The sequence below is a fragment of the Myotis daubentonii genome, chromosome 10 (assembly GCF_963259705.1).
Source record: "Myotis daubentonii chromosome 10, mMyoDau2.1, whole genome shotgun sequence".
Classification (NCBI taxonomy): domain Eukaryota; kingdom Metazoa; phylum Chordata; class Mammalia; order Chiroptera; family Vespertilionidae; genus Myotis; species Myotis daubentonii.
Window position 1 is genome coordinate 35,163,435 of NC_081849.1, and position 12,990 is coordinate 35,176,424.

Here is a 12,990-nt window from a genome sequence, read left to right on the forward strand (position 1 = left end):
GGGTGACGTGTGTAAGCCCAGCCTTGGGACCGTGCAGTGACTTCCTTTGTCAGATGTGCGTGAGCGAGCGGTAGAACCAGGACTCCCAGCTGAGAATTACAGCCTTGTCTTTAGGACTGAGGGACCTGTTCGGGGGGAGCTTTAGCATCTCTTCTCAAATCTTGCCAGGTTAGGAATCAAGCAAGGAAACGAGTAGGTTTTCAGGGACTAGGGAGTGATGCAGTGTATTCCGGGGCCTGGGCACACGTGGGAGGTTGGTCACTGCACCAGTGGTACAGTGGCACCACAGGTACCGCCTGCAGAGCCGCTGCAGACAGGGGATGCAGCAGATAGTGAGGGACACAACGCTCATGCTCCCCAGGGGTTTACATTCTTAGCAGAGAACTGGTAATGTTAAGCAACTAAAACAATATTAATTCTGCCATCCAGACTTGGCTCAGTTCCCACCTAATTTTGTACCCATAATTTCCCATATTTACTGTCTGAGAATATAACTACCTATTAAACATTCACTAGTCTTTAAAAGAAATACATACTTACGATATGATTTTTAATCTTTTATCAGTTCCTTTTATTGTCAGTTAAAAATGCTTTTCAGCACTTGGGCGAACACAGTATTATATGTCTTTGATTTCCTGGTTCTCAGGGACGGCTGTGAGTCTATTAGAAATTTCTTATTTCTCAGCTGCGGGCGACCTTGGGGCCCTGCTCAGGTTTTGCAGGGAAGGCATTTGTTTCTCTCTGGCCGTAGGGCACAAGTCCTTGGACCTGTTCACCCCTCCATTACCTGTGAGGAAGGATGATGTGTTCACCCCTCCATTACCTGTGAGGAATGATGTTGCCGTGACCTCCTTCTCAGGGAGCTGCTGTATGGTCAGTGGTGACATCATGCACCAGCTCCGAGCCTCCAGGGGTGCCACGCCAATGGAGAATCATTGATCCTGGCTGCCTGGAGGAGTGTTGCGAGAAGGGCTCATCAGAAAAGAAAACTATGATTAATAAGTGAAATCTGCTGTGGGCAAGGAAGGGCTAACTTGTATGTTCAAGGAATTTTCCATTTCCTATATATTGACTCCCTGGGAATGGGGTGGCCTTGTGCTTTCAGATTTGATCTCGCCCAGGCATAAGGATCATTTATTTTATTCTGAATAGGATGCCATAGATACCACATAATAAACTAGTGGCCCCCTCCCCAGTGAGGCTAAACTGATTTTATAGTCCCAAGTAGGCTAGTCCTCTTAGCACACATATAGTATACAAACTATCATTATTAAATGCTGAAGTGGTAAATTATACTCATATTGTCCTGACTATAGGAAAGACGTATATGCTCAAGGCAGAACTCTTGCTTTTATTCATTTTTATTCCACCCCTTGGTGGGTTTTCTCACTATAGAATAGATTTCTTGTTCTTCAATTTAGAATAAGACTATTAGGGCACTGTGAGTGTTCCTGGTGGGCCATGGTGAGTAGTTTGACAGGCGCACTCTGGAGAGGACGGTTTCTCCCGTCACTGGCGTGGCCCAGACCCTCCTTCTCAGTCACGTCAGGTCCATGTGCACTTTGCTTTGTTCGTTCAGGTGAGTCTTTGGGAAGCATGAACATGAGCAGCAGCATAAGCAAGATCTGTCACGGAGGCACTGCACACGTTAGAAGCGTAGCTCCAGCCACTAGCTTGTGACGGCCCAGGCTGTCTCAGCCGCCCCCTCCTTGCCGAGTGATCCTCTGTATGTCCTGAAATGGCCCTAGTTCTCAGCCAAGAGAAAACTGCTGTCTGCTTAGCAGAAGTTAAGGAATGCAGACATACAGAGCTGGTGGGCAAGAGTAGGGTTATGGTTGTTTGTATAGAAACTAATAATTAATAACTAACAATATGAGAATAAGCTGTTTCGTGAACTCACACCTGTAAACCTATGTTTGCCCACCCCTGTATTACTCTGCACGACCTACAGTGGGGCTGGGGTTCACTCCCAGTTCCCGACAACACAGATGACTTATTCCACCTCAGACCACCTGCGGATTCCCAGCTGCTGGAAGAGAAGAGCTGTCACTAATCGGAGATTGAGGTAACTCAGGGCCATTCTGGGAAGACCATCTCTAGGTTTATAAGTTATAAATCTGACCTGTGTGAAGAAGACTGAAGCCAAAGGGGCCAAGGAACCCAGTGGTTTTCCCTGCAGGGCCCAGCATCCAATTTCTCTTAAGGCCGTAATCAGGAGGTCAGGACCCGAACTGGACAGGTGTGCGGGCAGAGGGGCAGCCGGAGAGGCCTGGCAGGTTCCCCAGTGACCTGAGATCTCACCTGCAGGCTCAGTGTTAGTGTAAAAGCAAGCAGTGGGGCTCTGGCCAGTGTGGCTCAGTTGGTTGGCGGGTCATCCGTACGCCAAGTGGTGGCGCGTTTGATTCCTGGTCAGGGCACATTCGTAGGGTGCAGGTTCGATCCCTGGTTGGGGTGCATATGGGAGGCAACTGATTGATGTTTCTTTTTCTCTCTTTCCCATCCTCTTTAAAAATCAATAAACACATTCTCAGGTGAGGATTGAAAATCAACATCTTTAAATGATTTAGTCAGGTAGCAGAAAATGGCACTTAAGTAGATTTAGGAATGGAAGGGGTCAAATGCCTCATTCTTCAGGAATCTGGCAGGAATGGGGAGGGGGCCCTCTGCCTTCCATGGGGGGATGGGTTGGGGGGCGGAAGTGGGCGCTGATGTGACTGCGTCACAGCGGGTGGTGGTGTGGGGAAGTCTCAGTGCTGCCTCCATTAGTGCTAATACAGTAAACTGTATTCCTTTAGCTAAATGTCCACTTAACACTGGTAAGATTTTCAGATTAAATAGCACATGCATTCTTTTGTGGTAAAATCTTAAAACAATGGACATATTTATTTTACATGCTGTGAACACATTCCTAGTAATGAATCCATAGTGGCTGAGCCCCGACTTGTGAGGTAAAGTGACAACAAATGCTGGGAATGCCCCCACTTGACCCAGCACTCACTGCGTTCTAGTTTCCATTGGTGCAGGTGTGGTGTGGAGTCTTGGGTAAGCTTTTCTGCTGGAGGTTCCGAGTTAAATGAGCTGAAGGAGCCGGTGCTGGCCCACCTTCCCCGGCTGCTGTGCATTTGTCTGTGTGGTGAGGGGGGAGCTGCGTGGTGTGTGGACAGGAGCTCTGGGCTCTGCGTTTGTGCTGAGAAGAATGGGAGGACCTAGCAGTGGCTCTCCCTGCAGCACTGGGTGTGAGCTCCGTGGGCCCTCCCTCGCTGGCCACGCTCTTCCTCCTCCAGCTTCCTCCACTTCCTCTACTCTGGCAGGGCCTTCTCTCTTCCTTCCCCTCCAGCTTAGAAAGCTCTTGAAAAGCAATCTACCTGTCCTTCCTTTCTCAGTCTTAGAAGGTACACAGGTCCATGCCTAATCCTATTTTATAGGGGGGGGGAGGGTCACAGGTAAACACCCGGCACAGGGGATCTGGAGAGGAACTCCCAGGGCGAGAGGTTAGAGAATGTATTAATAATAATTCTGGTTGTTCTCCGAAATCAGATGAGTGAAGTATTTGCCCTTACTAATCATCCTTTGAGCAAATCTTTTTTAAAATGTAGAAACACTGAGGTGAGAGGTTGGTGATAATGAAGTAGCTGAGGAAGATTGTTTTCTTTAATACTGACCACACATGTGCACAATGAACATTTTTATTTGACATCTGGATTCCAGTCTCACACACATTGGTACAGATGGTTCAGAGGATCTCATGGTTACCTGCGCGCTGGTTCAGAGAGGCCCTCTTGTAGCACCAGGAGGAAAGAGCTGCTGGTCCCTTTCCCACAGTGGCAGCCCACTGGCAGGTTCTTCTACTTCCTGGTTTTTATGGCCACACACGGTTTGGGAAACGGGACAGAAAGGGTAAGAGGCTAGAGGAGGGTCTAATCCTAACAGCAACGTGAATGTTTCAGTGCCGGGCTTAACACCCTCACCCTGTGCAGGATCTGCCCAGGAACCGCCAGTCCGCGTTTAGGCCCTGAGTGTGGGGAGGGGCTCCGGACCCTCCGTCCAGTCCCTCCATTTCCAGGTGAGGAGAGGGCTCCGGGGAGTCAGGTGAATGGGGCACAGGAACGCAGGCTCCTCAGTGCACGGAGCTCACTCATCCCACAGGCTGCCAGGCTCGTGTTCTGGTCATCGGGTAAGCGTGTTGCCTGCGAGCCAGTGTTTCTCAGTCTGAGGTGTGTCAGGAGTGACTCCACTTCTGGGCTTGCTGTGCACAGCCGTCTCAGTCCAGGCTGCAAGGCAATGAGGCAGCTCTGGGGGGTCTCCCAGGGCTTTATGAATTCATGCCATTTCTCTTTTCACCTAGACTCCCGTAACCGCCTGCTTTCAAATTTAATAATTAGGTCAATGGGTCTTATTTTTAAGAGACAGTAATAACGCTGAAGTAAAAGGGTACAGTCCTAACATCTCAATCTGGTAAGAAACTTTCATCTGCTACACAGGAATCTAATGCTAAAAGGCTCGGAAGCAGCCCTGGTGTGCAGCAGGAGGCCTGTGTGCTGATACCAAGGAGCCCACTGAGCCTTCTCAGCTTTGAATTAAAGTTATTTTCTAGGATAAATGGAATGATTAATAACATAAGGACAATATGTACTGAACTGTAAGGTGGAATGATCCACATTAGTTTTTCAACCGAATGTAATAGAGCTTATTTATTTTCTTAAACATAATGATTTCTCCCCTCACTGTAAAGCTGAGATCTGTCATTATGTCACCTGAATTTAACTAAGCATTGACAGCTTTAAAACAAGTGGGCTTAGACTCCCGCAGACCAAGGGGAACTGTGCTTGTTGAGCAATGAGTTGTTGGCAGATGAGGTAAGTTGGAGGCAGAGCTACGAAGGCCAGTCCCTGGGTCAGTTTTTGATGGCCATGGTCCAGAGGAGTGGGTGGTCCGTTTCCACGGTCACAACACCAGATCCATCGTAGGTATTGGAGGTGCTGACCAGGGTTCCAAAGCTGAGCACGTGATTTGCTATAAGAAAATGAGAAGAAAATGTTTGGTGAAAGCCAACCTTTCTCCAGTGTGGAATGAATCTGTCAACAGTTACCGAAAAACAAGTGAGCACGTGCTTTGATAGAAGATACGTAAAATGTGGGTGGACGAAATACTAGTATAGGACATGGGATTTTAAAACTGGAAGTTTTTCTAACTTGCTGTAACCTCTCTTGCTGGGGCTGGTGGCTAGTGGCTGGTTATTGACCTTTCGGATACATGCCATTCTCATAGCAAAGTTCATTAACTTTTCTTTTGTTTTCCTTATCAACGGTAAACAAAACACATTTCTGTAACGTGCTATTCCATTCCTTGCCTGGTGCAATTAGAATTTTTCTTGATGATTCAGAACATGTACACCAGTCATTAAACTCTATAGCAATCCTGTTTTAGCTTCAAGTAAGCATAGGATTTTGATATTTTTTTCCCCTCATAAATTGAGTGAGCCACTGCCGCACAGCTGCAAAGCAAGCACAGGAGGAGCTGTCCTGTAAACCACTTAGTTATCCAGCTGAAGGCTTGAGAGGGGTTATAATAAGAATTTATGTATTCATAAATTACATAAATCTATATTTACACTTTCTAACACTGTGCTTGGAGTGAATGCTAGGCACAGAGTGGTGACCACACTTCTCTTTGCTTATATAAGAGAAGTTCACGTTTCCAACATGTCTTATAAATATTATTTTGGGGTAAAATTCAGGGAAAAAATAAACAAGTGATATGGACCCATACTGTCAGAGTCAGGAAACCAGGAAGTTACACTGTAGTAATTCGATTGTAATGCCCACTTCCCACTAGAGGGAGCCTGTTATCTTTCTGAGGAAATACTTGGAAAGGCAATTTTAAAACTCAGCAATAGTCTTGTATTACAGGATAATGTATAACTAGTATTCCTACATTCTTTAAGGAATATAATGAGTAGACTCCTGTCTGGACACATAGCAGATACTCTTCTAATCATACTCATTCCAAACCATCACTTTTCCTTCCCACTGCTCTAGATGCCTTACCTGATCGACCCAATTGCCTATAACCTGCCTGTTCCCCATCCCAAACATCCTGGCATTTGAGGGCCTTCCTTACCTGACTGCTTCCTCCTACTCGCCCTTTCTTTAATAGAACAGGAACGTCCTACTCCCATGAAAAGTTTCGATGTGCTCTCTCTCCTGGCACATATCTGATTTTTTCTGTGCTTGCTGTATCCTTCAAGGCTAAAGTCAACTGTCACTTTCTAGCCTGAAGAGGTCTCTTTGGTTCACTACCTACCACAGGTGGATAATAATTCCTTTTCTATTTATAAATTACTTGATCGCTTCCCTAGAAGAGACTTTGAGTATTTAGATTCTTAGTCTAGGATCAGCAAAGTATAGGTGAGTCTGAAACATCTGTTTCCAGAAAAGCAAGAGAGAGCTAAAAAAAAAAAAATCAGAGATTGAGAAGATAGAGAAGAATACTGAGAGTGATGCAAAATAATATATCAAACAATAAAAAGAACCCCTGAGGCAGGGAGAGAGGAACCTCTCTTCTATAGAAGAATGCTACTACTAAGGAATGAGTGATGGAATTAGAGAATTAGAAAGGCACCATTTGCAGCTGCCAGTGTAATAACTGGTTCAGGCAGGATCATCTATCACTGATGCTAAAGCCACTGAGTGAAACGTTGTTGGGGAGTAAGATATTTACAGTCTCAAAGTATTCCATGTATTACTTCCAATTTAAAAAATGTAGCAGACAGAGCTCATATCACCAGTAAAAGAACAAACTGACATTATGTGCCTCCTGATGTGATGTGACATGAACAAAAATACAACATCACTTGTGCAATAATTTTTGCCAAAATTGCTTACTCTGAATCTAATCAGGGGAAGCCATCAGACCAGCGCTGAATAGGGGACACCTGGCAGGTTAGCTGGCCTGGGCTGTTCAAAGCTGTCAGTGTTAAGGTATGTGTGTGTGTGGGCTTTTCTGAGTTAAAAGACCCTAACAGATAAGACAATTAAATATGATGTATGACTTTTAAAGATATTGTAGTGGATTTAAAAATGTTATAAACAGCATCACTGGAAAAAACCAAGGGACATGAATATAGGCAATACAATACTAATCTATCAGTGTTCTAGTTTTTGGAGTAGATAATGGCACTCTTGTTATATGGGAGAACATGTTCTTGAGGGATACTTAACCCCCGAAATGCTTCAGGTTGTATCATCATGCCTTCAACATAGAGTCCCCAGCTTATGATGGTTTGACTTAAAGTTTTTTGACTTTAAAATGGTGTGAGAGTAATATGCATTCAGTGGAAACTCTATTTTGAACTCTAATCTTTTCCTGGGCCAGCAATATGCACTGTGATACTGCAGCAGCAATGAAATGATGCTGCCCAACTTTAGGCTAGTGTGTGTTCTGAGCACATGTAAAGTGGGTGAGGCTGTGATGCTCAGTAGGTTAGGCATATCAAATGCATTTCTACTTAAGATATTTTCAACCTAGGAGGGGTTTAAGCAGGATTGAAATGGTTTGGAAAGCAAAAAACACACACAAAAGAAGAATTGCATAAGTAGAAAAATGTCAACAATTGATAAATTTGGGCAAAATATATATAGATTTTGCTGTTGGTTTGAACCTTTTCAACTCTAAAATTTAGGGGAAAATGTGGGGGAAAAGGCTAAGAACTTATGAAGGGAAGTACTTTACTCTTGTTCACCTTTATCTCCCTAAGAGCTGAAATAATGCCATTACAAGAATCAAATCAAGAAATGCCCATTGATTTGAAGTGCATAAAATAAAATGAAAGAGAATGTGAGCCAAAGATAGGAAGCAGCTGTCTAGGCTGTGATGTCTGCACTAGAGCTTCTGGGAAGAACCTAAGGGGGGCTGAGCCCACAGCGGGCCCACGGGAAGGAGCTCACTGACGCCCACCAAGGGCAACCTTCGCTGCACTTACTGATGCAGGAGGACCTGGAATTAACTGGAATTATGTACAGAACTTAGTGCCGGCTCATGATAAGAGCAGGCTTATTCACTGCTATGCTTGCCTCCGATAACAAGCCCTCAGCTGTGCTTGCTTTTGGACATTATCTCTCAAAACCCTGATTTGCTGAAGACTCCTCCAAGGTAAGCGCAGGCCACCGCTCTATCCTGACAGCCAATCTTTCTTGAATCCAAGTGGCTAAGGAAGGGCTATTATAATTCTAGTGAAAATGGCTGCATTTATCTTTATCTCTCTCAGAAGTCACACTTCCTGTGCCCTTGGATCAAGGCTGAAAGTCATTAAAAGGCCTCGGATGCTCAATTCTTCCTTCTGTTTCCCATATAATGGCTCATCCTCTGTCCAAAAACAATTAAACTGAGAACATGCTGCTGCTTGAAGGCATCAACACTACGTATGCCAGTTAGAAAATGTCTACTAAGATGAACACTTTCAAGTGTGTAGGCATTTCAAAATAAACCAAAAACAGTGGTATTGTTTTCTTTGCTGGAATGTGTTATGCCAGTGGTCGGCAAACTCACTAGTCAACAGAGCCAAATATCAACAGTACAATGATTGAAATTTCTTTTGAGAGCCAAATTTTTTAAACTTAAACTATATAGGTAGGTACATTGTTATTAACTTAATTATGGCACTCCTAAGCTGGCCTTTGCTAAAAACGTCCTCAATCTGATTGAGGTACGTTCACTGAGGTCGACCCCTTCCAACTCTCCCATCCAAACTCGTATACTTGTTTCGTCTATCTCCTTTCCGAAAACTGACTTCTGCACCTGGGCCACGAAGTTTCAATCGCACTGTACACACGCGCCCGCATGTGGTATTTTGTGGAAGAGCCACACTCAAGGGGCCAAAGAGCCACATGTGGCTCGCGAGCCGTGGTTTGCCGACCACTGTGTTATGCCATTAGCATGTCTATCCCCAGGCCCTAGGTTGCAGTTAAAGAGCCAATCAGAGCTGCTTTAGGGAAAATGTAAAAGCTTACTGGGTTTACGAAATAGAAAGGACAGTTCAAATCCACGAGTTTACTTACAGTAATTACTAGTGGTAAGAGGAATGATCTGTGTAGAACTGGCCAAAAATTTTCAGTGTAAAAAGTTAGATTTACATGTGTGCAGAGCGGAATGCTAGTCTGTCCAAAGGCCGCTTCACTTCGGTCTAGTTACTGCCTTCACCTCCTGCGGCCCTGCCCCCAAACCATTCACAAGAGGGTGAGAATCAGAAGTGCACATGGCCTAGAGCAGTGATCGGTAAATTGCAGCTTAAGAGCCACATACGGCTCTTTGGCCCCTTGAGTGTGGCTCTTCCACAAAATACCAACTTCTGCGCATGGGCCACAAAATTTCAATCGCACTGTACATGCGTGCCCGCACGTGGTATTTTGTGGAAGAGCCACACTCAAGGGGCCAAAGAGCCGCATGTGGCTCGCAAGCCGCAGTTTGCCGACCCCGGGCCTAGAGGACTGGCTCCCAGACCCAGGTTCTCCTCCCACTCTGTGGCCGACTGGCCATAGACCACTGGGCTAGTCACTGTGTGCTGCCGGCTTCTGCCAACTCTCCACTGTAATATCCTTACCAGTTTTGCCAAATGTTTCTCGGGTGACCTCAGCATCTATTTGAAAAATACCAATAATACCTGTCCCGTTATCTCCAATACACTGTTGTGGATATGAGTAACTATGTCTGTGAAGGGCTTTGACTTACCCATGGAAGTACTGAAAATTTGTTATTATCAAATGCTTTAAAGTGGCATTTACTTGTATCCTTCAAATGTCAAGATTCTTCTAAGCACATCACCAAATGGAAATGGCACAGAAAAGTGAAGGAAGAAAAGAATACATGAGGTAGCACAGTATGATTGCTTAACATCAAACTCAAGCCTGCGGGTGCCATCTATACAAAATACGCTGAGGAGACAAGCCATGCTCCTTTAAACTGTACCAGTCAAATCTGGTAACTCCAGACAGAAAAAACACAGTTCTGTGTAAGAAAAGGCATCAACATGTGATAGGGGCTGTTCTGGAAGGCTGCACGTCGCATGCCTGAGAAAGAGGGAAGAGATGAGAAGAATCAGACATGTGGGGTCGGGTAGAGTTGGTGACACCCACCCCCCCTCCCTCCCCCCCCCCCCAAAAAAAAAAAACTGCTTTAAAGGACATTACTAATTTGGGTAAGATTGGACTGAACCAGCATATTTAGGCCTCATGCATAAGCTGACTTGTTGTAAAACAAGGACTTACTTACTAGGTGTACTGGTTAATAATGGTGGATTTTGTAATCAAAGAAAACAATTTCAAGAGAAACATCAAAAGTGCTTTATTCAAAGTAAATGTCCATCGCTAGCTACACATTTCCCCATCTTTCAGGTAATTTGTGGAACTGTCCCAATAGAACTTTTCTTGTTTTGAGGCAAACCACTCAGAGACCCAATTTTCCACTTCTTCCTATCTTTTGAAGTGCTGCTCAGAAAGTGGGTGTGCCATCGATCGGAACAAGTGGTAATCTGAAGGAGCAAGGTCTGGTGAATTCAGCGGGTGGGTTAATACTTCCCAGGCAAGATCTTTTAACGTGTCTTTAACTGGTTTTGAAGTGTGTGATGGTGCGTCATCATAAAGCAAAATTACTTTGCTGTGTCTTCTGGCACATTCTGATCATTTCACAATCAAAGCGTGTTCAAATTGATTATTTGTTGTTGGTAGCGATCAGTATTAACAGTTTCATCTGGTTTTAGAAGCTCATAATACACCACACTTTCCTGATCCCACCAAACGCAGAGCATTGTCTTCTTTCCAAAGCGATTTGGCCTTGAAGTCGATATTGATGATTGATGTGGATCAACCCATGATTTTGTGTATTTGGGATTCTCAAAATAAATCCACTTTTCATCGCCAGTCACAATTTGATGCAAAAAAGACTTTCTTTCGTGCCGTTGAGGCAACATCTTACTGATGACTTCGGTTTTCCATTTGTCTTTCATTCAGTTGATGTGGCACCCATTTTCCGTCCTTTAAAATCTTTCCCATTGCTTGTAAATGATCAGAAATTGTTTGCTCAGCAATGTTTAATCTTTCTTCAAGTTGTTTTTGAGTTTGACGCATCTTCATCCAATAATGTTTGTACTTCCAAACTTTTTTGGTTGACCTGGACGTTCTTTGTCTTTCATGTTGAAATCATCACTTTTAAAGCGTTTAAACCAGCGTTCACAAGTATCTTGAGATGAAGCATGTTTACCATAAGCTTCCCGAAGTATACGATAACTTTCAGCAGCACTTTTCTTCAAAATAATGAATTGAAACTTCCCGCAAGTGCTCTCTTTTGGCACGAAATTTGACATTTTAAGTATAAAAATATGTATGATGTTAACACCTTCAGTAAATTTGACATATGACGTTTTGAAGTTTGCTGTCATACAACAAAATAGTATACATATAAATTGCATATATATCAACATATGTGTAACTCCATCTATTGAATAAAATCCTCATTACTAAATGGTACATCTAGAATGCATGTCAACCTTCTCTTTGGCGGTACAGGTAGGGTTAACTGGCTATAGCATGTGATGGTAGGATCTGAATTACAGCTGTCACCTGGAGTAGAGAGGGAGGTGGTGGAGACATCAGAGAGGACAAGGCCAGGGGGAGCCATGCAAATGAAGCCAGATGACTGTACAAGGGGATGAAGACCTGGGGAGTCCCCTTCACAATCCACAGACAAGTTTCTTGCAGTTTACAGTCCGGACCTAGTATTATGTAATATGTGCTACGAAAATTTGAAGGCAATAATTAAAGATGACCACAGCATGGAGACAAACTGCCTAATCCAGACACTAAGAGAAAACCCACCATTCGGTCTGTTATGCATGGACCACAACTGGGAAAACATGCTTATGCACAGATATTGAAATTTTCTTACAACCTATTTAAACAATAAATTATAAACAAAAAGTAGAAGGGCATGGATCTTTACAGAACCCGTGTGAAGAAAGATGGAAGAGCTCGGCCGCTTTGGAGTAATGTTCCAAGTTCTGAGCACAAGGTGTCATATGGCTACAATGAGGGGGTTTTCAAAAATACATATATTATCATATACATTGATGCACACCCCACAAAGTCTTCCTATTTCTGTCACCCAGGAAGAATGAGAAGGACTGCTGCCTATACTGACAAACCTCAAGAGTGAGTTTAGGTACCAGGAGAAGTTGAATGTCCAAGTCAGGGCTGGGAAGATCCTGTCAGATCACTCAGAGGGTCTGAGTCTTTTGAGTTTAAAAAATTCTGGAAGTTCTGAAATATTTGCCTGTAAGTCCCTCAGATTCTGGCTCAATCTCGATAAAGCCAGCCAGAGCCCTGCTCCTCGGCGGGAGGGATCCCTTGCTGATGAAATGCTCTCTTCTCCATGAGGCACCCTCCCAGGGACACAGGCAGGACTTGATTTCAGCTCCTTTACAATAGATGATCTTTCTGACACCTCAGCCTGGAACATAGACCCTGACAATGAAATCCCAGTGGTCACAGTGGCTCCTCACTGTCCTGCTGAAAGTATTTATAGAACAGAAGAGATGACCTTCACCATTAGACAGAATTTCATTAGTGAGAGTCTGAACACTGTCTCTTAGGAAAAACAGCATTTAAGTTAGATGTTTTACTATTAACAGATATGATTTGTTATATTGAAGGTAATAAAACAGTACCTTAGGCTTTGTCCATAAACCTATAAATTTTTATGTTTGCTCTAAATGTATTTCATTATGACTTACTTTCATTTTTTTAGTTCCCCCTACTGATATACAGTGATAATATTTTATATTAGAAATAGCTGGCATCTTATATTAATAGTCTAATGAGTCTGAAAATATTTGCCATTCTTAAAAGCAAGCTACTTTAATTCACAATTGACGTATTTCCCCTACTCTAGTTATAATAACCAATCCATTTTCAATAGTCATGCCATGGTTTCCTGGTAACA

At 43.8% G+C, this 12,990-nt stretch overlaps 1 protein-coding gene across 6 annotated transcripts in view; it reads right to left on the minus strand.

Annotated features, from left to right (window-relative positions):
- Window positions 1-3,670: 3,670 nt before the first annotated feature.
- Window positions 3,671-12,990, minus strand: part of TPK1 (thiamin pyrophosphokinase 1) — a 291,362-nt gene continuing 282,042 nt past the window's right edge. For 5 of the 6 annotated variants that reach the window (XM_059712080.1, XM_059712077.1, XM_059712076.1 and 2 more), the window contains one exon: window positions 3,671-5,013. In XM_059712080.1, the coding sequence (XP_059568063.1) occupies window positions 4,895-5,013 (119 nt within the window). In that variant the 3' untranslated portion in view covers window positions 3,671-4,894. The remainder of the gene's footprint in view (window positions 5,014-12,990) is intronic. The other variant, XM_059712079.1, reaches the window with a different exon arrangement.